The 24657-nt window shown below is 46.2% G+C and overlaps 1 protein-coding gene across 1 annotated transcript; it reads right to left on the bottom strand.

Annotated features, from left to right (window-relative positions):
* Positions 1-258: 258 nt before the first annotated feature.
* On the bottom strand, positions 259-24257 carry MAGT1 (magnesium transporter 1). The gene is made up of 10 exons (XM_077285032.1): positions 24100-24257; positions 12015-12184; positions 11036-11153; positions 6851-6991; positions 6613-6753; positions 5944-6033; positions 4194-4257; positions 3477-3551; positions 1630-1720; positions 259-661 (listed from the first exon to the last, which is right to left on the bottom strand). Exons 1-10 carry the CDS (start codon positions 24181-24183, stop codon positions 646-648), a joined length of 990 nt encoding a protein of 329 aa, XP_077141147.1. The 5' UTR covers positions 24184-24257; the 3' UTR covers positions 259-645.
* Between the last annotated feature and the right edge of the window lie 400 nt (positions 24258-24657).

Genomic DNA, 24657 nt, shown 5'->3' with positions numbered 1-24657 from the left:
GTATCTTCTGATGGGAGTTGATCCTTTTCCCTTCCGTTACCTAAGATGAGCTGTTAGATGGCCCTACCATCTAGTAAATGCTATGGTAGGTGACGAGCAGGACCCTTACACATCTCAGCATAACCCCAGGCCTCACCTCATATTCATAGCTTGTGCTTCTAAAGTGAATCCACTCATTTTTTTAATATATAAAACTAAATAATTAGCACGTCCCCTCCACCCGGCACAAAGTAAATAATCACACTAAGAACAGATCACTAAAAATAGGAAAGTTCATTTTATTATGAGAGAAAATAAGGAAATCTTGTAGCGGGCGTCAGGAGGCGGCTTCGTTTGGAATCTTGTTAACGCTTGTGCAAAACACAAAGATGAAACCCAATTTATTTCTTATGCTTTGCATTTAGAACAGGGAGGGAGGGGGTCTTCTGTACCTTGGATGGGGTTTCACTGCATTTGACTAAGGCACTGCATCAGGTCTTTGGTTCACATTTACCAATAGTCTTAGACCAAACAATCTCATTTAGAACAAGTTCTCATATCTTTGATGTATAATCCAACGTATAGAATCCTCATGGGAAGGAGTCTCTAGAGGAGCATGAACCTTTCCTGGGTCTTACCAACATCTTCAATATGATGGAACTGCTTCTATGACATTAGAAAGCTAAAAAGAAAAAAAAAAAAGAAAATACGATGAGTTTGTGTGCAACCACAACATAGATGCTACGTTGCAAATTGTACGTCTACATCTTCCTTCGTGTAATAGGGAAACCTTAGCCTTCCCCACAGAGACATGCTTTCTGCGAGTCCCTGAACTTTCTACAGACATAAGCTGAAAGCAGCTGGCATACAAATCCAAAGCGTTGCTCCCAGTGTCTTACTGTTTGTAGTGTTGGTGTCACACCAACAGAGCTGCAGACAATCTCTGCTCTGAGAGGCTTGTGCCATCAACAGCTGAGCTCATTGTCTGCAGCTAGGTAAATAACTAGTATAAATAAAAAAAATATATATATGATTCCCAAGTTCTCCCAATTTTGGTGAGTCACTCACATTTTATTTTTAACTTTTCGGGCACAGTATGTGAAATCTCTGCTTGCAGTTCAACTGAGAGCGTCATCAGAATTTTCTCTGGTGTGTGCACTTTCACCCTCCCACATACTGCCAATCACAGCTCAGATGCACACAAGGTGCAAAGTGCATACCCCTAGAGAAGATGCTGAAGAAAAGTCCAGTTGCACTGCAATCAGAGATTTCACATACTGCCCTCTATAAAGTGTCAAATTTGTATATCTTTGCACTGGAGTAGTGCAGTGCAAAACTGAAAACAACGGGAGAATCAGGGGAGTTCAGGAATTTTAACTCAATTATTTTGGGTGATTGACAGGTCCTTTTTCAAGGACCACAATTAAATGCAATTATATTAAAAGCAGTATATCCAATAGAAAGAACAAAAGGTGAATAGGGAAATAGTCTAACTTTTTCTATTAGTACATGCTGAAGGAATAGCTAAAGGCACTGCACTCAAATACATTGAAGAAAAAGGTTTTTTGTAGATGTTTATCACCCACTCAAAAAGAAAAAAAAATGAATGGTAAAAAAATAAATTACAATTGTTAAAATGTAACAATTTACCTGTATGGGTATCCATGGTACTTGGATCTGAAGACGGAAAGCAGCCAACTGAAGAATAGCACCACTAGCCCCAAGCCTGCCACACACATCACTATGAAAAGATGATAATCCGCATTACTGTACGGAAGAATGAAACTTTTTCGATACTTTTTCTCTCCAAAACACAGAATGCTTTATGGTACATTGCAGGTTAAACCATAGCCAAAAACTAAAATATAATTCTTTACAGATATTGGTAATTTGGTAGGATTTTCTATCTCAGTCTATTAAGCCATTGAAAAGGGAGCGAGTCAGTGAGAATACTAAACGTAATTAAATAGCAGGAATTGATTTGCCCCAAAATACTTTTCTTTTTGGCAACTGACAATGTCATACCATCACAATCTATCTTACTGTTAGGTAACTAATGTACAATCACTTCTTGTAGTCATGGTGTTGAGTGCGGTAAAGTTTTGGTTAATCTTTAAGAGGAACCAGTCATGTCCTCAAATGCAGATATGGGTCAATCTGCAGATAGATAGCGTTACAATGAGACCGACCACCTTACTGAACGTGCGGTCACTGGGAGAAAATGACCTCATTTCCCCAATGGAGCCGATGAGTTTCAGTTCTAGAGGTGCGGCTTCAGTCACCGCTTATTACACACAGTAATGGATGGAAGCACACCCCGGCACTGACCGACAGACAGCATGATGTAGGACCCTGGTTCAGCAATGGATCTCTTAGGCTACGTTCACATTTGCGTTGTGCGCCGCTGCGTCGGCGACGCAACGCACACAAAAACGCAACAAAACGCACGCTAAAACGCTGCATTTTGCGACGCATGCGTCCTTTTTCGCCGAAAGTTGGACGCAAAAAAAATGCAACTTGCTGCGTTCTCTGCGCCCAACGCTTGCGGCCAAAAAAACGCATGCGTCGCACAACGCAGCACAACGCATGTCCATGCGCCCCCATGTTAAATATAGGGGCGCATGACGCATGCGGCGACGCTGCGGCGCCGAACGCTAATGTGAACGTAGACTTAAAGAGCTGTTTGTATCTGTTACAGTTTTAATAACCTTTTCTCTTCTGAAAATCTTCCAGTTCTCTAATGTGGAGCGCTGAATAACTTCACCTACACCACCGATTGCCAGCTTTCTGCCTATGAACAGTGTATACAGAAAGCAGCCAACTGTTCATAGGCAGAAAGCTGCCAATCAGTGATGGGGCCGGGTTATACAGTGCTCGTGAGTATGGAGGACTACATGGCAACAGGTTTAATAGTCCTCTAGTGATAAAATCCATGTTTTATCACCAGGAGATTATCAAAACAACAAGAAGCAGCCCAGTAAGTAACACATCGCTGGATTAAGGAACTCTGTCTCTACATTATGCTGCTCTCTGATTAAGTGACAAATACGTGGCGACAGGTTCTCGTTCATACAAATCCTGTCCTGTACAAGAAATAGCCACAAGTACTATCTGCAAAGTCACTGGACTAAACAAGTCGTCATTTTCCAATCTGACTGAGTGTGCAGAGATACTAATCAGTAGAAATAACCGGCCCAAAGCCTGGAGCTGCACTACTGACTTCTAACAGCATGTCCCCTTACAGTCACGGAGATCCTGTGTGATCGCAGCCCTTGTCCATCAATAGGCTCACATAAAACACAATTTGCTACTATTCAGTCCAGTTCAGACCTTGATGTAGATTGAGACCTGAACTCCTGCATGTGAGGTTCCCCTGATAAAACTGCACCTGACAAATATAAAGGGAGTACGTGGCCCCAAGTAGCAGACTCATCTGGCCCCTAATAGGAGGCTTTTTACTGCAGTTCTATTTGACATTCCATTTTTACATTACTCACTCTTTCGCTTTCCTACATCCATGTCAGAAGTAGCAGCTTCATGTAGAAGGACCATTCCCAAAGTTACTCCACCATCTAGAAGTCAGATGTAAGGGAAAAGGAAAGCATATTCACACTAAGCCTTATATGATCTAGTGTTTGTCTACTACACTCCTTCCAACCTACTGGAAGCAGAGAAAAAAAACACTTCATGGTAAATAATTCAAGTTGAGCAAAAAGACTCCCAGGACCCTGGTCCAGTGGCCACATCGGCAGACCCGAGCCCTGCAACCTCCTACCTGCGGAGATCCCCAGCACCTCTTCTGATTAGTAGGTCCGCCATGACATAACCGTTGTGGTGTGATGAACGTACGAAGTCAGGCATTCTAATCAGAAGAGATGTCGGGGATCCTGGCAGGTAGGAGGTCGTAGGACTTGGTCCAGTGACCACAGACTAATCACGTACCTGCTTGACCAGGGTCCTGCAAATTGTTTTTCTAAACTCATCTGAATAATTGTAACTCAGGCTACTTAACCTCGGCTTTAATGAAGGTCTTTTTGGTTTTACAGAAAAATCAAAAACTGTAAATTTAGTTTTTTTTCCAATTTCGTTTTAAAATGATGCTGTCAGAGACTGACAGTGACCTCTTAGTGGGTACACAACCATCGACCCACACTCAACATGTGACGTACATGTACACCTCATGTCAAGAAGGGGTTAACACAAAGAAAGGATACTGAACAGGAGAACGATGTGAGTTTCTGCCACAAACTGAGCTTGGCTGCTTCCGTGTATATAATTCTGCAAGAAACATGAGAAATAAAAAAACAATAGTATTTGGCATAGATATAGTAGGAGGCAATATAAAAAGCACTGGTTTTACCATTCAACAGCATAAGCTACAATGTAAATAATGTGTTCTCTACAATTAGTAACGCTCTTCAGAATCTGCATTTTTCTTACCATCAAAACTGTAAACTTCTGTCACTCAGGGTAATTCTCTTCTTAAAAGGGAACCAAACATGTAAAAAAATGCTATTAACCTGTAGATATAGGGTTAATCTGCAGGATATTTGTGTTCTGAAGCTGTGCGACCACCACACTGAAAGCCCCGCTGTCGGAGAGAAATGTACTTTATTCCTCTCTGCAGTCTCCGGCTTTCATTCATAGACTTAGTCACTACTTAGTCGGCGGCTGTAACCACGGCACTGACTGACAGCCGGCTCTGTATGGATGCACTGGTGAGCTGGCTGTCAGTGTCGGCTGCAACTCTACCTACTGAGCAGTGACAGAAGCTGCACCGGCTGCGCCTCCATCACTGAAAGACAGATACTGCTGGGACAAAAGTTAATTTCCTCCTGTTAGCCATTCTTTTGATGCGACGGCTGCATGGCTTTAGAATCATACAAAAGTTAGAATTGGAAGGAACCTCAAGGGTCATAGTGTCCAACCTCCTGCTCAATGCAGCATAGCATTCAGATTTAGGCTTTAGAACGCTATTAACATGTAGATTAATCCAATATCTACAGGTTAATAGCATTTGGGGACATGATAGATTCCCTTTAGTTCCTGAAACACTACTTTAAAAAACAAACAAAAAAAAAAAAAAAACAGACTTCCTCCTGCTAAATTCTCTCCAATCTATCCTAGATGCACAGTTTAGCTAATTTCTATCCAGCTGCTACACAGATGCTTCCCTCATTTGCCAGTCATTGCACTGGTTGCGCATCTAAATCAGAATGAAACTATCATATCTCCTCCTTCAATATTTCCCATAGTCCCAACCTCCCACTCCAGTCTCAAACAATTCTGTAGTTCAGCGCCTGTTTTCTGGTTTTAATACCTTCAGACAATAAAAGTTGTAAAGTGGTAGTCTAAGATTAGAAAAAACATGTATAGATTTATTCAGAAACCGACCAACTGCTGATCACAGGTTGTGTGGCTGATACTGGAGCTGAGCTCTAGTCACTTCCATGGGGCTGACATGCCCAATAGTCAGGGGTGATGCAGTTTCTGAAGGAAAGCAGACAATTCTTTTCCATCCCTACACAACTATAAACCTACCCCAAAAAAAGCCATTTTAGACAAATCTATCACATCACCTTACTAATCTAGAGTTTTCTCGGTTCACTCTAACTACATTTTTCCTGAAATACTGCCCTACTGAATGGACCAGAAGAGAGCGGTGGGGTGGATTGTCTGCGCAAAGAGTAGTTTGAGAAGTTGGCAGCCATTGAGAATTAAGATGTCTGGAAATCAGAGGAACTGTGCCAAAGAAAGGAATTTTAAGCAAGTATAATGCATTTATTGTGAGCTGGAGGGTCTCGTCAATCAAATTGCCCATTTAGGGCTTATGGCCACAGAGGGGTCTTCGGTTTGGCAACCCATTATTAATTAGTGCATCTTTGGCCACTGATTTCTTGGTTTTGTTATCCTGAAGAAAATAAACATAATCCTCTAAAAATAAAAGGAATAAAAACCATTTACCACTTGACCGGTATGGGGGTTCTTGTGAGCATATGGGGGTCCACGGATGTGATTCCACATTTGTCCAGATGTCATTGCTAGCACAAAACACTGGGACATGAAGGAAGAACAATAGAGAGGAATGTCAAGAGCAATTAGCAAAAAGTTATGCCATTTAAAAGCCGCTTTTTCAATATCTCACCACCACGAGTAAATTTAATAAACCGGGACCCATCGTTGAGCTGTCTAATGTGTTTGGTTTCTGGCTCTCCCCACAGTTTTGAGATTTCAGCTTGCGATTACAATAGTGAAAACACATTAAGTGTTATTAAATAAATAATAAAAAATAAATAAAAAAAGGAGGACCTTGCTACCCTGTCATAATCCCCCTTAATGTTCCAATACCGCCATCCAAGGGACTCTCGCCTGTCCTGCTGGGATGATGTCACATGCATCATTTATGTGACCGCTGCAGATAATCACTTGTTTCAGTGGTCATATTATGTACATGACATCACTGCAAAAAAAATGGCAGGAACCACAGGAGCCGCAGAGCTCAAACAGCAGCAGGTTTTACCAGTCAATAATAGATTTTATAGGTCACATTCCAAAAATAATATTTTAATAGATCTAAATTTCCACGCCATTTTAAAGCCACATGCAGATACAAGCATATGAATATTCACTTACCAGGGCAGCCAGCGACCATCCCGTTTTGTTGTACAAGAAATCAAGGCTGCTTCTCCTCAAATACACCAATCCTCCGATCACCGCTATTAGCAAACCAAGCATTAAAGGGCCAGCGTAATTAGGAGGCCTTATCACACGGATCTGTAAAGACAGAAGACAACAGAATTACAATTTTAATATCCCCGGTTTCATGAAGTACAAAACAATGAAACCTGCCCTAAATGGCCAATACGCTTACATTGACATCGGTCCTATCTGCAATCCAGCGAGCAATTTGTTCTGCAGCAAAACCACGCACTTGTAGCTCATACGTGTCTCCTCTCCTGGGCTTCCCCTTAGGAGGGAAGTGAATGAAGGTCGGTGCAGAGTTCATATTCAGCTGGAAAACAGGATACAAGGTAATTAGTTCATATAAAAATACAACAGTTTTCATATTCACAATATACGTTTAAGGGTTATTCCCAAAATAGTAAAATATTCCCTATCCATGCGATAGGGGATAATTTATGGACCGCTGAGATCCAGCCACTGAGACCCTCACTGATCCCGAGATTGGGACTGTGAAGCCCGGTCCTGAATGAAGAGAAGGTGCACATGCGAGGCCTCCATTCAATGTCAGCGGGATTGTTGGAAATCTCCACGCACAGCGCTTGTTTCTCTCCAGCAGTCTCATGGACAATGATTGGCATGGATGCAGAGCACACAACGCCGCTCCATTCAGGATGGAGCTAAAGAGACCCTTTCTCTGATACATCCCCAACCTACAGAGAGTCCCCCCCCAAAAAAGTAATTCTTTAACTCAAAACAGCAAATAATTCTGTGTCTATAGAATAAGGGGATAATTTTTTTCATCACTGGGGTGCACCCACTAGGACTCCCAGCAATCCTGAGCTCTGCAGTGTCCCATCTTGAACAGAGTGGAGATGTGAATGCTTAACCTCCACTCATTGTTGATAGGACTGCCGGAAATAGCCAAGCAATGTATTGTGCTTTTCCCAGCAGTCTAAAAAGACAATAAATGGAAGTTGAGCATGTTCACCTCAGCTCCAGCCAAGATTGGGGCTCTACAAAGCTCCATTCTTAAGACACCCAGAGATCAGCAAGTTACCCCTCACCCATACAGTGGCATGTAAACGTTTGGATGCCTCTGGTCAAAATTACTGTTATTGTGAACAGTTAAGCAAGTTGAGGATGAAATTATCTCTAATAGGCCTAAAACTAAAGTTAAAAATGACATTTCCTTTGTATTTAAGGCCAGAAAAATATAAATGTATAAATAAATTATACATACAGAACAGACCTAAAGTTTGGACACACCTCATTTAAAGATTTTTCTGTATTTTCATGACTATGAAAATTGTACATTCATACTGAAGGCATCAAAATTATGAATTAACACATGTGGAATTATTTACTTAACAAAAAAGTGTGAAACAACTGAAAATATGTCTTATGTTCTAGGTTCTTCAAAGTAGCCACCTTTTGCTTTGATGACTGATTTGCACACTCTTGGCATTCTCTTGATGAGCTTCAAGAGGTAGTCACCGGGAATGGTTTTCACTTCACAGGCGTGCTCTGTCAGGTTTAATAAGTGGGATTTCTTACCTTATAAATGGGGTTGGGACCATCAGTTGTGTTGTGCAGAAGTCTGGTTGATACACAGCTGATAGTCCTACTGAATAGACTGTTAAAATTTGTATTATGGCAAGAAAAAAGCAGCAAAGTAAAGAAAAACGAGTGTCCATCTTTACTTTAATAAATGAAGGTCAGTCAGTCCGAAAAATTGGGAAAACTTTGAAAGTGTCCCCAAGTGCAGTTGCAAAAACCATCAAGCGCTACAAAGAAACTGGCTCACATGAGGACCGCCCCAGGAAAGGAAGACCAAGAGTCACCTCTGCTTCTAAGAATAAGTTTATCCGAGTCACCAGCCTCAGAAATCATACTGGTCATGCGGGTTTAGGTCAAATCTCGCAGCGAGCGAGAAGCGCCAATTCAGGGGACGGAGCCACAGGCACGACGTGGGCGGAGCCTCGAGACTTCCATGAATAGGCCCAAGCCGGGGCCTAAATTTCTGCAGCCGGCGCCAGCGTAGAAGTGAGGGGCGTTGCTCGAGAAAATTGAGCACTTCCGTGCCAGGCGAAAAGTGCCAGGAAAAAAGGCAGAGCTGCCGGGGTGCGGCCTACACAGCGGCCGAAGCCGGGGGCTAAATTTTGTAGCCGGCTGGAGCGTTACCTCAGGGAGGTGGGCCACAGGGAAGCCTGAGACTGCCTGTGAATATCCCGCTGCAGAAGCCCATCGCTGGCAGGATCCACTCACCAACGGTGCACGTCCCGGCATGGAGCCGCCGCGGATGTCGGGTATTGCAGCGTGGACGGTGCAAGGGATAGAGGGATAAACCTCAATCCATCATCCCTTTTGTTAGGGAGGTGGAGAGGAACCGTCCGCCTCCTTGTGCCATCCGCTTTCACAGTGGTGGGACAGTGGGGGCTGCTCAGACGCCATAGAGAGGGGCCTCTGTACATCCACGGAGTTCAGCCCTCGGGTGGACAGGGCCAGTTATCCGGCATCGGGACCGTGAAGGCACCGTCGCCCCTGAAGTGAGCTGGGCGGGGCTCCGGCGGTTGGCGGGGATTTCAACTGCGGCCTAGTCCGGGTGAAAAAGCCGGGGACTAAATTTATGGAGCCTGCCGGTGGAGCGCGTCGGCGGGCCGCGACGTACCGCCGAATGATTGCCGCTGGCGTACCGGCCAGCGGCACCTCTCCCCAGGGACCAGGACCGCACCTTCCACGCAGGCAGCGTGAGGAAGGAAACTACTCACCACCACCGAGCAGAGATGCAGCCTCTATTGCGAGGGAATAAGCTCAATCGATCCTCCCTTGGCCGGGGGATGGAGAGTCTCTGTCCATCTTCATATGTGCCTGCCGCAGGGGACTTATGGCTGTGCCTGCCACAGGGGACTTACGGCTACTGTGGGGACTACATGACGCCAACAGGTGAGGGCTTAATTGCGGAGGAGCCCGGGAGATGCACATAAGAGGTATACTCTATGTGCTAGCCATCTTACAGGGGGGAGATCGGGACCGTATAGGAACCGTCGCCCTAGCGTAGATTAGGCGTGCCCCAGTCGTCGCAGGAAAGGTACGGGGAGGTATACTCGCCGTGCTTGCCTGTTGATGGTTCGGGGGAGAGCGGACCCTAGAAAGGAATCCGTCGCCCCCTTCACTCCGTTAATTAAAAAATAAAAATGTACAGAAAATAAAAATAAAAAATGTTGGGGTCTGAAAACAGACCCAAGTGCCTCCTACAGACACTAAGCAAGAACTGGTTAGCTGGGAGCCAGCAGGTGGGTGTATACTGCAGGGGAGGAGCTAACTTTCTTTGTATCACTTAGTGTCCTCCTAGTGGCAGCAGCATAACACCCACGGTCTGTGTCCCCCAATGAGGCGAAGGAGAAATCGCAGGTTAACAGCAGCTCAGATTAGAGACCAGGTCAATGCCACACACAGTTGTAGAGATGTGTCTGCTGCTAGAACAACTGTTAAGAGGAGACTTTGTGCAGCAGGCCTTCATGGTAAAATAGCTGCTAGGAAACCACTGCTGAGGACAGGCAACAAGCAGGAGAGACTTGTTTGGGCTAAAGAACACAAGGAATTGAGATCTTTGGTTCCAACCACCGTGTCTTTGTGCGACGCAGAAAAGGTGAACGGTTGGACTCTACATGCCTGGTTCCCACCGTGAAGCATGGAGGAGGAGGTGTGATGGTGTGGGGGTGCTTTGCTGGTGACACTGTTGGGGCATTTATTCAAAATTGAAGGCATACTGAACCAGCATGGCTACCACAGCATCTTGCAGCGGCATGCTATTCCATCTAGTTTGCATTTAGTTGGACCATCATTTATTTATCAACAGGACAATGACCCCAAACACACCTCCAGGCTGTGTAAGGGCTATTTGACCAAGAAGGAGAGTGATGGGGTGCTACGCCAGATGACCTGGCCTCCACAGTCACCAGACCTGAACCCAATCGAGATGGTTTGGGGTGAGCTGGACCGCAGAGTGAAGGCAAAAGGGCCAACAAGTGCTAAGCATCTCTGGGAACTCCTTCAATATTGTTGGAAGACCATTCCCGGTGACTACCTCTTGAAGCTCATCAAGAGAATGCCAAGAGTGTGCAAAGCAGTGATCAAAGCAAAAGGTGGCTACTTTGAAGAACCTAGAACATAAGACATATTTTCAGTTGTTTCACACTTTTTTGTTAAGTATATAATTCCACATGTGTTAATTCATAGTTTTGATGCCTTCAGTGTGAATGTACAATTTTCATAGTCATGAAAATACAGAAAAATCTTTAAATGAGAATGTGTCCAAACTTTTGGTCTGTACTGTATATACACACCCACGGAGACATCTTTCATACTTTACCATTTGGAAGACGTCTGATCCTTCATCAAAATCTACCATAGCAAAGAAAATCCTGTTGGTGAATGCACTGGAGTAACGCCAGGAATTGGCTAGAATCTGGTACTCCTCGTCAGCTTGCCTGCACAGAAACACTGCATGAGAACAAGGCCATCTTCCAGCTTATTGTCCTTATACAATGTGGGCTGGTTCTGCATTACGTCGCAGTAATAGTTATGGTCACTTGCAACAAACCCAAACTAAAATGAATGATGATGGAGAACAAAACAGAATATACCAATCATACCATGAGTAAGGCTACGGGCGTAGGTTTGCTGTATGGAGTTTTAACACGTTGCCAATAAAAGGTGAAGCTTTATGCAGGCTCGGGATATACCTTACCTCTGTTATCCAGAACAAGAGCGCAGGAACGGGGCTGGCGCAAAAATCTGCGCTGTGTTGTATGCTTAGTGGATCTTCAGGGAACACAGAAAAGTCGCAGATATCCTGGGACAAAGCTCTAAGTGACTGCAGATTTGCAAATCGCAACACTGTGCATTACACACACTGTCAGGATCCCACTTAATTGCCAGATTGAGAGGGCAGACTGTATACCACTGGTCACGTGACTGCCAGCTTGATCTGGCAATTGAGGTGAATCCTGACAGTGGGGTTTGCCAATCTGCAGTCACTTTCAAAACTGCAGAAATATATGTAAAACCCTTTAATAATGATGTAATAGGAAGAAATATGGTGTTCTTTATATGTAGTAAAAAAAATCCAATGAGGGAGAGGAAAGGAACACTGCCGGGTAATTCCACAGTCTTAATGTATACACACACACAAAGATGCAATACTATATTGTGCTATGGGGAAATGGTGCAATTTTGAACATCTCCATATAAAAAAGAAAATAAAAGTTAAAACCCTGCAGCAGTCCTGTGCTATGATAGGAGAATAATCTGCCCATCTGAATATACACACGACATTTCTATCTCCTTACTTGCAGACGACGCATTGCCTGTGTGACTGCAGCGCTGTGAACATGACGACCACAGAATAGTTTCTCGGTGGAGCCTTGATTAATCGCCGGAACTTATCTCCATTCATACGAATGACGGGTCTCTTGCTGGCCCAGTCCATGAGCTGCCCCACCTTCTCCGATAATACCATCTGCACAGACACGAAGCAGAAATGGGGGGGCTGAGTAACAAGCAGGCTACAGGTATAAGGAGCCATACAAGGTTTCAGACAGATTGTTTTGTTTCATGTCAAATTCTGATTTTCTATTCCCCCTACCCCCCCGCACACTGTTGGGATCTACCAGTAGTGACACTTCACCGAAGTCTGCAGGCAGAGTAGTGACTGCAGACTTGTAGCCCAAAGGCAGACAGCCGCTTAAAGTCATAAAAATTTTACATGTGGTCATGGGTTTTGCACAAATTCTAAAATGTAAAATGCTCTTTATTGTCGTCTTCACCCATGTTCTGCTGTAAAGATGCAAAATGTCAGCAACATATTTTAGAAGTACGTAAAATTACTCCAAGGAGAAAACTGGATTGTGGTTGCACAAAAAGTTGCAACTGATTAATCAGCGCAAAAGAGTTAATAACTAGAGATGAGCGAATTTGCTTGGGTTTCCTTAGTCACCAAGCTATAGCGCTTACCAAATAAGCTGCAGAGGGAACCCGGCTTCCTGGATCGTGGCGGCTGATCAGATGTTCGGCTCCACAGCTGCATGTGACAGTCACAACACATGCATGGAGAGCTTATGTGTTGGGCTCCCCAAACATGTGCTGTCACATAGCCGCGACACATGCAGCTGTGGTGCTGAAACATCTCATCAGCCGCCATGATCCAGGAAGCCAGGTTCCCTCTGCAGCTTATTCAGCAAGTGCTATAACTTACCAAATAAGAGGGAATCCAAACAAATTCACTCAACTCTATTAATAACATTTCCCACGTGTCTACTTTACATCACTATCATTTTTTAAACATTTTTTTGTTGTTAGGGAGTTAGAAGGGTTAAAAGTTTGCACCACCGACAACGCAGTACTGACAGTTTAGGCCTCTTTCACACTTCAGTTGTTTGGCGTCAGTCTAAATCCGCCCTTTTCCTCAAAAAACGGATCCGTTTTTTTTGTGACGGATCCGTTTTTTTCCCCATAGACATGCATTAGCGACGGATTGTGACGGATGGTCGTCCGTTCCATCCGTCATGCGACGGATCCGTCAAAATTTGGCGGACGTCATCTAGACATTGACGGTCATTGCAACGTTTTTTGTCTGCGTTGAAATGGCGGATCGCGACGGATCCGTCGCGTCCGTCATTTTATAGAATGGGCGCCTATGGGCGACGGATCCGTCGAGACCGTCATTTCGACGGATCCGTCGCCCCAATCCGTTTTTTCAATTTTTTTCAATTGCGCATGCTCCAAAAAGTATATACAACCCCCGAGTAACGGATCCGTCAAAAAAACGGATCCGTTACATCCGTTTTTTCAACAATTGTGACGGATCCGTCGATCCGTCACTTTGTCGGAAGTGACTGACGCCAAACGACTGAAGTGTGAAAGAAGCCTTAGATGCCTGAAATGACGTGACAGGTTCCCCTTAAGGAAACATGTAAGGTTCATCCTGCCCAGACCAACGGAAGCATGAATCAGTCTGGCTGTACGATTGCAGTCATGCAGAAAGACATACGGTAGATTGAAGAGCTTATTCGAGAACTATATGGGGGAGATCCGACTAGTCTGGCTTCTCCCCGCGCCGCTCAGGATAATAAACAGCGATCTGTGTACATATAGCGAGACCTGTTCATCACCTGGAGCGGAGCAGGAAAAACCTGACTGCAGCTGACTAGTCAGGCGTCTCCCTATAGTCCCCGGACAGCTAGGGAAACTATGGCTTCTCTGCTGCAGCGTTTCAGGGTCAAACATAACTAACTGCAGTCACACAACCGGGATCGCATTCATGTGGATCAGGCAGCATGTATCAGGTGACTGGTCCTTGACTCCCTTCACTACCTTTGACATACCTGTACGTCAAAGGTTGTGTCCCTGCCTTTGATGCCGTCTCGCACACAGAGCCCACATCTTTCCCAGCACTTGATGGCTGATTTAATCAGCCATCAAGTGCCTCTTACAGGGTCGGGTGGAAAAGCATTAAGCTACTTACGGGTAGCGGCATTTTTCGGAGGCCCATGACAGCACCACGAGAGAGGGGATCCGCCCCTTTAGGAACAGGAAACCCACAGACACAAAAGGGCGGCACCTCTCCCATGCATCAGTTGGATTACAGAGCCTGAGAGGACTAACCGCAGTTAATGACAAGCAAACACAAAATTGCATACAATTGAACACAATGATTTTTAATAAAGTAATACATGTGAGAAGATAACATTCCTTCTTTAAATTATCTGGTTGATTATAAACCCAGGATGTGCAACCCCACGTGAAAAGGGAGGGAACTAAGGGTGCTGTCATGGGCCTCCGAAAAATGCCGCTACCCGTAAGTAGCTTAATGCTTTATTCGGACTCCCATGACAGCACCACGAGAGATTTACAGAGATGTAAGCCATTTTTAGGGAGGGACCACAGCCTGCAGCACCCTTAACCCGAAGGTGAGATCTGAGGAGAACCCCAAGTCTAACCTATAGTGCTTAAAGAAGGTAGAAGGGGATGACCATGTGGCCGCCTTACATATCTGGTCGACCGACACTCCAGACCTCTCTGCCCAGGATGACGCCATGGCTCGGGTGGAATGTGCCCTCAGATTCTGCGGAGCTGGACCCCCACCTGTCGTGTAAGCAAGAGAGATAGCCTCCCTAATCCATTTTGCTAATATGTATTTAGAAGCTCTAGCCCCTTTCCTTGGACCTTGGTAAGACAGGAATAGTGCATTATCCTTCTTCCAATCATTAGTGACCGAGATATATTGAAGAAGGCATCTCCTGACATCTAAGGTATGGAGCTCACTTTCTTTCGGGTTAGAAGGATTAGGGATAAATGAAGGTAAAATTATCTCCTGCGATCTGTGAAACTGTGATACTACTTTCGGTAAGTAGGCTGGGTCCGGTCTAAGGATAACTCTATCCTGAAGAAATTCTGTATACGGGGGATTTCTAGAGAGCGCCTGGATGTCTCCTATTCTGCGAGCTGATGTTATAGCTATTAGGAAAGCTGTTTTGAGAGATAACATCCTGACTGAGGCTTCATTCAACGGCTCAAAAGGAGGCTTTGTCAAAGAAGAAAGGACCAGATTTAAATCCCATGGCACCATTTTGTTTCTATACAGTGGTCTAATTCTACCGACCGCCTTAATGAACCTCGACACCCAGTAGTTACCCGCAATATTACATGAAAACAGGGCTCCAAGTGCTGAAACTTGTACCCTTAAAGTGCTTGTGGAGAGTTTTAACTCTAACCCTCTTTGCAAAAATTCCAATATTTGACGTATTGGTACACCATCATTAATATTAAATTTTGAGAAAGTTAAGAACTTTCTCCAGGTTCTGGAGTAGATTTTTGTTGTTATCGGCTTTCTACTTCTTAAAAGGGTATCGACTAATTTAGGAGAGAAGCCTTTATTTTCTAACAATGACCGCTCAAAATCCAAGCCGTCAAATGAAGTCCCTTCACTTGTGGATGGAGTATCGGCCCCTGGGAAAGCAAATTTGGGATGTCTGGGAGTACCCAGGGATCGCCCACTGACATCATCCTGAGCCATGAAAACCAGGTTCTCCTGGGCCAAAAGGGAGCAATCAGAATGAGTCTCGCCCGATCTTCTCTGACTTTCCTCACCACTAGAGGTAGTAGGTTCAGTGGCGGGAAGGCGTAGGCCAGAGAAAAATCCCATTTTATGAGGAATGCGTCCACTGCCAGTGGATTTTCCCTGGGATTTAAGGAACAAAAGTTTTTTACTTTTTTGTTCTCCCTTGTGGCGAATAGGTCCACCACCGGTTGACCCCACAAGCGGACAATCTGTCTGAAGATGTCTCCATTTAGAGACCATTCTCCTTGTTTTAGGACATTGCGGCTGAGAAAGTCCGCTTTTATGTTGTCTTTTCCTATGATGTGCAGAGCAGTCAAAGATTGTAAATTCTCTTCTGCCACCCGGAGGAGACGATCTGTGATCTGCATCAGAGCCTCGGAGCGTGTCCCTCCTTGATGATTTATATAGGAGACTGCTACCCGGTTGTCTGAGAGGATCCTGACGTGGTGGCCCTGCAGATACATGAGGAGGTTTTTAACCGACAACTCGATTGCTAATAATTCTCTCTGATTGGAAGAGGACGTTGAGTATGGTTCCCATTGGCCTTGCACTACAATGTCATTCATGTGAGCCCCCCAACCTGAGGAGCTGGCATCCGTAGTCACAACCCGGGACACATCTATCATCCAGGGAACGCCTGCTGATAAATTATCCCTATTCAGCCACCAATTTAGGGATTTGAGAGTCGCTGGTTCAAGCGTTATTTTTTCTTCTAATACACCCCTCAAGATTCTATCCTTAACTAAAATCTCTTTTTGGAGGGATCTAGTGTGAAAGTGTGCCCACCTTACCGCTGGAATGCACGATGTGAGGGACCCCAACAGGGACATAGCTTGCCGCAGGGTCATAGAGGGTGTATTAATTGCTTTTAGAACCTGATGCTGAATCTGAGTTAATTTATTTTCTGGAAGATAACACTGTTGTGTAGTTGAATCTAGTAATAGGCCCAGAAACTTTTGAATTTTTTGAGGCTGTAACCGAGATTTTTCAAAATTAATTATCCAGCCCAGGCGTTCCAGCTTAACTCTAGTAAGCTCCAGTTGGGACAAACAGTGTTCTACGGAGTTACCTACTATGAGGAAATCATCCAGGTATGGGACAATAAGGACATTAGATTCTCGCAAGTGAGCCATCACCTCCGCCACTATTTTTGTGAATACTCTAGGGGCTGACGTTATACCGAAGGGAAGAGCTCTGTACTGAAAATGATAAACAACTCCACCCATTAATACTGCTACCCTCAAGAACTGCTGGAAATCCACATGAATAGGTACGTGGTAATAGGCATCCTTTAAATCGACTACCACCATAAAGCAGTTTTTGAACAGTATTTTTATTGTCGAGCTGATGGACTCCATTTTAAAGGTATGCTTAACCAAATAACTGTTAAGATGTCTGAGATTTATGATGGTCCTATACGTGTTGTCGGGCTTCTGGATAAGAAACAAGGGAGAATAGAAACCTTTCCCTCTATCAGCCTCTGGAACCTGTGTAAGGACATTTTTTGAACAGAGAGACCACACCTCTTCTTCCAGAACAGATTGCTCTAGAGGATTAGAACGTAATGGAGTTAACATAAACTTATCCCGTGGGGTATGGCAGAACTCAAGAGTAAGACCCCGAGAAATAGTATCTTGCACCCAGATACTATTCGTGATCTCTGACCATTCTGAACCAAAATGTAAAAGTCTACCCCCCACCGGGGCTCCTAGTCATTTGTCCTCCTTCTTCCTTTCTTTTGAGGAACGACGGAACATATATCCCGTACCTCGTCTACGTCTGTCATCCCACCTAGACCGATCCCTTGAAGGTGAAAAGGTACGCTTCCCTCCGCGACCGAACCTTCTTTTATTAAAGGGACGACGGTAGGACCCCAGCAGATTGGGGAACTTCTTTTTGTCATCTCCCGCCTTCTCTAGGAGTTCGTCTAAGGTGGGCCCGAATAGGTATTCCCCTTTACAAGGGATGATGCAGAGTTTTGACCTAGATTGTATATCGCCTGGCCAACATTTCAGCCAAAGAGCCCTCCTGGCCGCATTCGAGAGCCCTGCTGCTCTAGCCGCCATTTTGACAGAGTCAATAGATGCATCTGATAAGAAGGCAGCCGCTTCTTGGATCAGTGGTAAGGCAGACAAAATAGAGTCCCTTGATGCACCTTCTTTTAACTGAGTCTCTAACTGTTCCAACCAGACCATCATTGATCTGGCTGTACAGGTTGAAGCCACCGCAGGCCTTAAAGAGCCGGCCGCCATCTCCCAGGTACTTTTTAGAAAGGTGTCCGCTTTTCTATCAAGGGGGTCCTTAAGGGTCCCCATGTCCTCAAAAGGGAGAGAGGCTCGTTTAGCTACTTTGGCTATTGCCGCATCCAACTTAGGGGCTTTTTCCCAGTTGGTGACTGCAGGATCATCGAATGGATATCTGCGCTTCTGCGCTGGAGGTAAAGAACCCTTTCTTTCGGGTTTTTTCCACTCTCTATTGATGAGATCCTGGATTTTTTCATTGAGCGGGAAGACTCTCCGTTTTTTCTGCTCCAACCCACTGAACATAATTTCCTCCTTGGAAAGTTGGGGTCTCGGTTCCGTTATGCCCATCGTTCCTCTGACCGCCTTAACCAGCTTATCCACTCGTTCAAGGGGTAGACAGAAGCGGGCGGTGTCCTCATCCGAGGAAGAGGAAGACGCAGCTGAACCGGAAAAAACTTCCTCCTTATCCTCTTCTACTGAAGAATCGGAGAGTAACGGAGCTTTGGACTTAGAGCTTCCTCCTTGAGAAAGACCCTTCAAGGATTGTCTGACCTCCATTCTGATCAACTCCTTCAGGCTGGTGGTCATAGTAAGGGATTCCTCCGCTACCTGAGGGGGGTAAGTAAAGCAATCTAACTCCTGTAGATATAATGCTCTCCCCCTCTCCCCTTTCCTGAGACCTCACCGTCTGCTGGATACAGGGCCCACATAACTTTTTGGGGCACGAATCAGGTAGGGGAACCCCGCAGATGCCACATTCCCTGTGTTTCGCCTTCCCGGCACATTTCTTCCCCTATAATGGAACATATGAGGGGAATCATGTCACTGGGTGAACTTTCACGAAGATCACTTACCAGCGCTGCCCAGAGAAAAAAGTACCGGAATACGAGGGGGATTTCCACTGGCTGATGCTCCAGACCCCTGTCTGGAGGTGCTTTTGTGGCCAGACTCACTACTCCTCCTGTCGCGATCCTTCCCTTTGGGCTTCTGGGACACCTCTTGCAGCAACTGCACGTGCTCGTCCTCCATCTTCACCATATGAGGCCAGAAGCAAGGGATCACGATCTGGAGTTCCTTTTATAACCCCTCCTCCGGTCAGCAGCTGTGCCTAGCGCTCCCCTGATTACTTCTTTCGGCCTCCCCCTGGTGCAGGCGGTAAGCCCTGGGGCCCAGAACGCCGGCGATGCTATTACCGGTGGGCGCCGCCATCTTGGATTCACTGCGCATGCGCAGGACCCCGGAACCCGGAAGTGACCGCCGACTCCTCCCCCGGCGTCACCCGGGCTCCCAGCGCTTCAGTATCGGCGCACAGAGCGGCGAGGACGCCGGACAGAGCCGCAGCACTCCCGGATGGCGCCCCCGAGCACCGCCGCATACCTGAGCCCCAGCCACCCCAGAAGGAGGAGACTCAGGGGATATACTCACCCGGCGCTGGCCCGGAGACAGGACACCACCGGTGGCTGCTCCCTGCTGGAATGTCGCCACATGCAGCCCTGCCAGGACCATTGCGACATCTACCAGGAACCCCGCACCCGCCGAGGTAGGAGACCCCCTCGCTACCTGAGTCGGCCGGCCGGCCTGGGATCCTTTTGTGAAATCTGCAGGATCCCGTCCCGTTAGGAACAGGAAACCAACTGATGCATGGGAGAGGTGCCGCCCTTTTGTGTCTGTGGGTTTCCTGTTCCTAAAGGGGCGGATCCCCTCTCTCGTGGTGCTGTCATGGGAGTCCGAATAAAGACCAGATGTCATTCAATGACCGCTGGATTTAAGACACACCAGGCAGAAGCGCGTCACAAATCCAGCCCATCGGCGCCCCTATCATGTGATCACAGAGCACTGATGGGATGTCATCAAAGCCGGGGGTCTGCAGAGGACCCCTTGTGCCTGCCATTACGATACCCCTTGTGACTGGGGTTCATTGGAGGTCAGGAGGTCTGACATACATACCAGGGTTGAAGCCCTGCTATGTATAGTACAGACGACCAGACTGTCAGCGCTTCTTCAAGTCTCCTAAGGGGAACATTAAATGAAGCACATAAAAAAAAATTCAAATCACCCCCTTTTTGCCCCATTGAAATTAAAATAAAAGATACACATCTGGTATCTTTGGCCACTGCAAGATTGCAATAAAGTTGATAACCTCGTATCTACCGCCAAATGGTATCAATAAAAACATCGGCTCAAGGCGCAAAAAAAAAAAAAAAAAAAAAAAAAAAAAAAAGAAAAAGCCCTCTGACAGCTCCAGATGCCAAAAAATGGAAACCTGTGCGGGTCTCAAAAATGGAGACAAAATACAATTTTTTTTTTTTTTTAAACAAGTTTCTGATTTTTCACTACCTAAATAATAATAATAATAATAATAATAATAATAAAAACACCCTACATGTTTGGTATCAGCGTACTCTTACTGATCTGGTCAGTTTTACCGTACAGTGAATACGGTAAATAGAAAAATATATAATTGTAGAATTGGACTTTTTTTGGCATTTCCATACACTTGGAATTTTTTTGCCAGTTTTCCAGTACGCTATATGGTAAAATGAATGGCGAGTTTATAGTTCTACTAAAGCCACGTTCACACGTTCCGTATTTGGTCAGCATTTTACGCCAGTTTCTGTAAGCCAAAACCAGAAGACGGTGAAAAGTGCAGACCAGACATGTCACTCATGTAAAGAGCTTTAAAATATCCCATACAGATGTTTCCCTATTAAATACAATTGTCAAAAATAGGTGTCCCAAGTCCTGTGTAAAAGGAGAAGTGGCGTTCTTGCACGACACCACACCGACTCACTGTCTATAGGATGGATAGAGAATATAATAAAATATATATATATATATATATATATATATATATATATATATATATATATATATATATATATATATATATATATATATAGCGCGCATCGTGATTACTCGCTAATCCCGCCCCCTGCACAGTAGCTCCGCCCCACCACACGCAATCCTGCCCCCCACCACAATACCACACACAATCTGCACCACATCACCACACACAATCCCGCCCCCCACCACACATAATCCCGCCAGCCCAACACATCACCACACACAATCCCGCCCCCCCACCCCATTACCACACATAATCCCGCCCCCATTACCACACATAATCCCACCACCCCATTACCACACATAATCCCGCCCCCAACACATCACCACACTATTGTTATTAACTTCATTTTAAGTTAATTTACCACCTGCGTAAGCGCTATTGAATGTTCTCATTATTTACTATAGTTTAATCACCAGCAGCGTTAATTAGATAGCAATGAGCGTGCCAAGCGTTAGCTGGCTGGAAACATCTAGTTCTCCATAAGTCCCGTACCAAATGAATGGAGTAATGGTAACATGTGCCTAATGCTCCAAACACAGGAGACTTTGGGTCTTTGCTCATTGGATTGGTAGAGGTCCCATTGGTCAGTCCTCACGCAATCGTTATCATCTACATCATTGCTACATTTATGGCCTATTATTCAGCACTGCCATTAACCTTCAAACTGGCTTAAAGGGAACCTGTCACCCCCAAAATCGAAGATGAGCTAAGCCCACCGGCATCAGGAGCTTATCTACAGCATTCTGTAATGCTGTAGATAAGCCCCCCGATGTATCCTGAAAGAGGAGAAAAAGAAGTTAGATTATACTCACCCCGGGGCGGTACTGCAGTGCGCAGGGCCTCTCTGACTTTTCCTGGCGCCTGCGCACTGCAGTACTTTGCTCTGCCCTCAACAGGGCTAACAAAGTACAACTGCGCCGGAGCAGCAGCAGGAACACAAGAAGAGGACGTCATCGTAAGAAGATGGGAGGACCGGACCGCGACACCCATCGGACCGGACCGCAGCGGGACCGCCCCTGGGTGAGTATAATCTAACCTTTTTCTCCTCTTTCAGGATACATTGGGGGCTTATCTACAGCATTCCAGAATGCTGTAGATAAGCCCCTGATGCCGGTGGGCTTAGCTCACCTTCGATTTTGGGGGTGACAGGTTCCCTTTAAAGGGAAAAAGACCTATCATTTAAATCAGGTTTTATTGTTTTCAGTGTTTTGTATTGGGATTTTTTGACCATTGATTTCTCTCATTTTTCTAACAAAATATACAAAAAAACATTTTTTTTTTGTCGGGACCATATCACATTTGAAGTGACTGAGGGGCCTATATGACAGAAAATATCCAACAAGTGACACCATTATAAAAGCTGCACCCCTCAAGGTGCTCAAAACCACATTCAAGAAGTTTATTAACCCTCCAAGTGCTTCACGCGTTACTGAAGCAATGTGGAAGGAAAAAATTAGCATTTAACTTTTTTCACAAAATAAATGACTTTAGATCTGTTTGGGCACATGGCAGAGCTCAGAAGGGAGAGAGCACTGTTTGTTTGTTTGTTTCTTAAACCAAGATTAGCTGGAATCGAGTGGATGCCATCTCACGTTTGGAGAGCCCCTGATGTGCCTGAACAGTGCAAACCCCCCATAGACCCCATTTTGGAAACCACACCCCTCCAGGATTTTATCCAGGGGTATAGTGAGCATTTTGAACCCACAGGTACGACACAGAATTTGATAACATTAGGTCGTTGTATTGAATATGTAGTCATTCGTGTTGAGTGCAAGTGCTTGCTACGCAAGTTTGCATCGGGGGCGCACCAAATATCGAGGGTGCTCAAGTCCCTGCCCCACGTGTTTCGCAGCTGTTAGGCTAAGTTCACACTTGTGTTCGGCAGCCCTGTGTACTTTTTCCATTAAGCTCCTCCCACTTCTGCATGCATCTTTAACATTGGGTACGCAGGGACATGCGGATGCGTCCACATGCGGTGTTTTGACGTGCGGATGAACGCAAGAAAATGCAACATGTTGCATTTGGCCGCACGTCAAAATGCCTCATGTGGACGCATCCGCGTGTCCCTGCGTACCCAATGTTAAAGATAGGTACGCAGGACGCATGCGGAAGTAGGAGCATAGGCGGACCTTAAGGGAGGAAGTATGCAGCCCTACACAGGGCTGCCGAACACAAGTGTGAACCCAGCCTTAGACACCCAAAAAAACCATGCAGGGATTCGCAATACTCCGTGCATACCAGAGCACCCAACGCAAACTTGAGTAGTGAGTACTTGCGCTCAACACTAGCCGCCAGTGTCCCGGGGACCCCCATTTCTAACTTCTCTGATATGCTAGATCATAGAGGAGGGCGAAATTCATTTTAAATTGTACTTCACCAAATAACGGCGATCATGTGACAGCGGACTGCGAAAAAAACATCCCTGATCACGTTCTCCACATTGTGTGCAGCACGGTCAGGACGACATTACTGTGCACATATTGTGGCTACTGTCGTCTTAGAAACGCTTCAGGGTTTGGAAACAGAAGCGGTAAAGCCCCGCGCCAACATTTTGGTTTACTCCAGCACTGGAGTGGTGCTACTTATCCGAGTTCCTGGACCCTAGCCTTATGCCAGCTGCCGCCCCGTCCACCATCTGTGACCACAGAAGAGGCAGTGAGTGCTGTGGATGGATAACCGCCATTACTGGGAGCATCCGGACACTGGGCAGCCACTCCGTGCAGGCCCAGGCTCCCCGGGGTCACAGGACGCACCATTCCTGCCCATACACTGGGGATCTTACCCTCTTGTTGGGACAAACTGCTGTGCAGGACTGCGGGCAGGGTGGGCGCCTGGGACAATGGGGGAGAGACCTGGCGCTTATGGGGGCATACACAATCCACCGATATTGGCAGTATTATGCTGCTGCCTGGGTCCCCACCAGTGCCTCTGCCTGTGGGGGAGATGAACACGTGACAGATGCAGCCAATCACGCGGCAGAAGGGTGATTGCTGTGAGCGGTGACTGGCTGCAGTGGTCACACTATAGTCCATGGTGCCCAGCCAGGAGGCAGCCGGACCCCGACGCACGGATGTGAGACGTCACCAGGGTGAAGCTCTACCGACCCCGCGGGCTCCTGGCTGCGACCCCCGCACTGTGTAGTCAGGAGCCAGTAATGGCTGAAGTCCCCCCGGACTGTCCCTGCACCATGAGGCCGGGCGCTCTCCGCCGTCTACCTGACCCACCTCTTTCTTCTTCTGGCCGTCAGAGAGACCCCCGCACAGGGCGAGCAGGACCACCGCGGCCAGCAGCACTCGCACCGGCGCCATCTCCCGGCTAAACTTTTCTCCGACCAGGAAGACCGGTAGGAGGCGTCACCGCGTCACAACGTCCACAGTGAGGGGGCGGGATCATTCAGTGGCTGTCCATGATTGGCTGCGCCCAGCAGCCTCATCCAATCAGCCAGCAGCAAGCTGTTACAGTCTTATTCGTCAGCAGTGCGGTGGGTTGAGCCAGTGTGACAGCTTCATTCATGTTGTGCCGCGGCGCGGGGAGATTTGCGTGCGCTTCTGTGTGTGACGTGCGGCCGAGTGCCAGGCGGTTTCTATGCGTCTGCGTGAAATTTACCAGGTTTCTAATGTTTTCTAATCATTTTATGCCAGCGTCAGGTATGTGCACGCATTGGGTATTTGCTTGCAGAAACATCTGCAAGGTTTCTGCTTCTCTTGGCATCAGAGGCGTAGCTAGGGTTTTTTTTTTTGAGGGGGGGAGGGGGCTAAGCTTCTGAGTGGGCCCCTAACCAG

This window comes from Ranitomeya variabilis, chromosome 2 (assembly GCF_051348905.1).
Source record: "Ranitomeya variabilis isolate aRanVar5 chromosome 2, aRanVar5.hap1, whole genome shotgun sequence".
Lineage (NCBI taxonomy): Eukaryota > Metazoa > Chordata > Amphibia > Anura > Dendrobatidae > Ranitomeya > Ranitomeya variabilis.
This window is presented reverse-complemented; position numbering and strand designations above follow the sequence as displayed.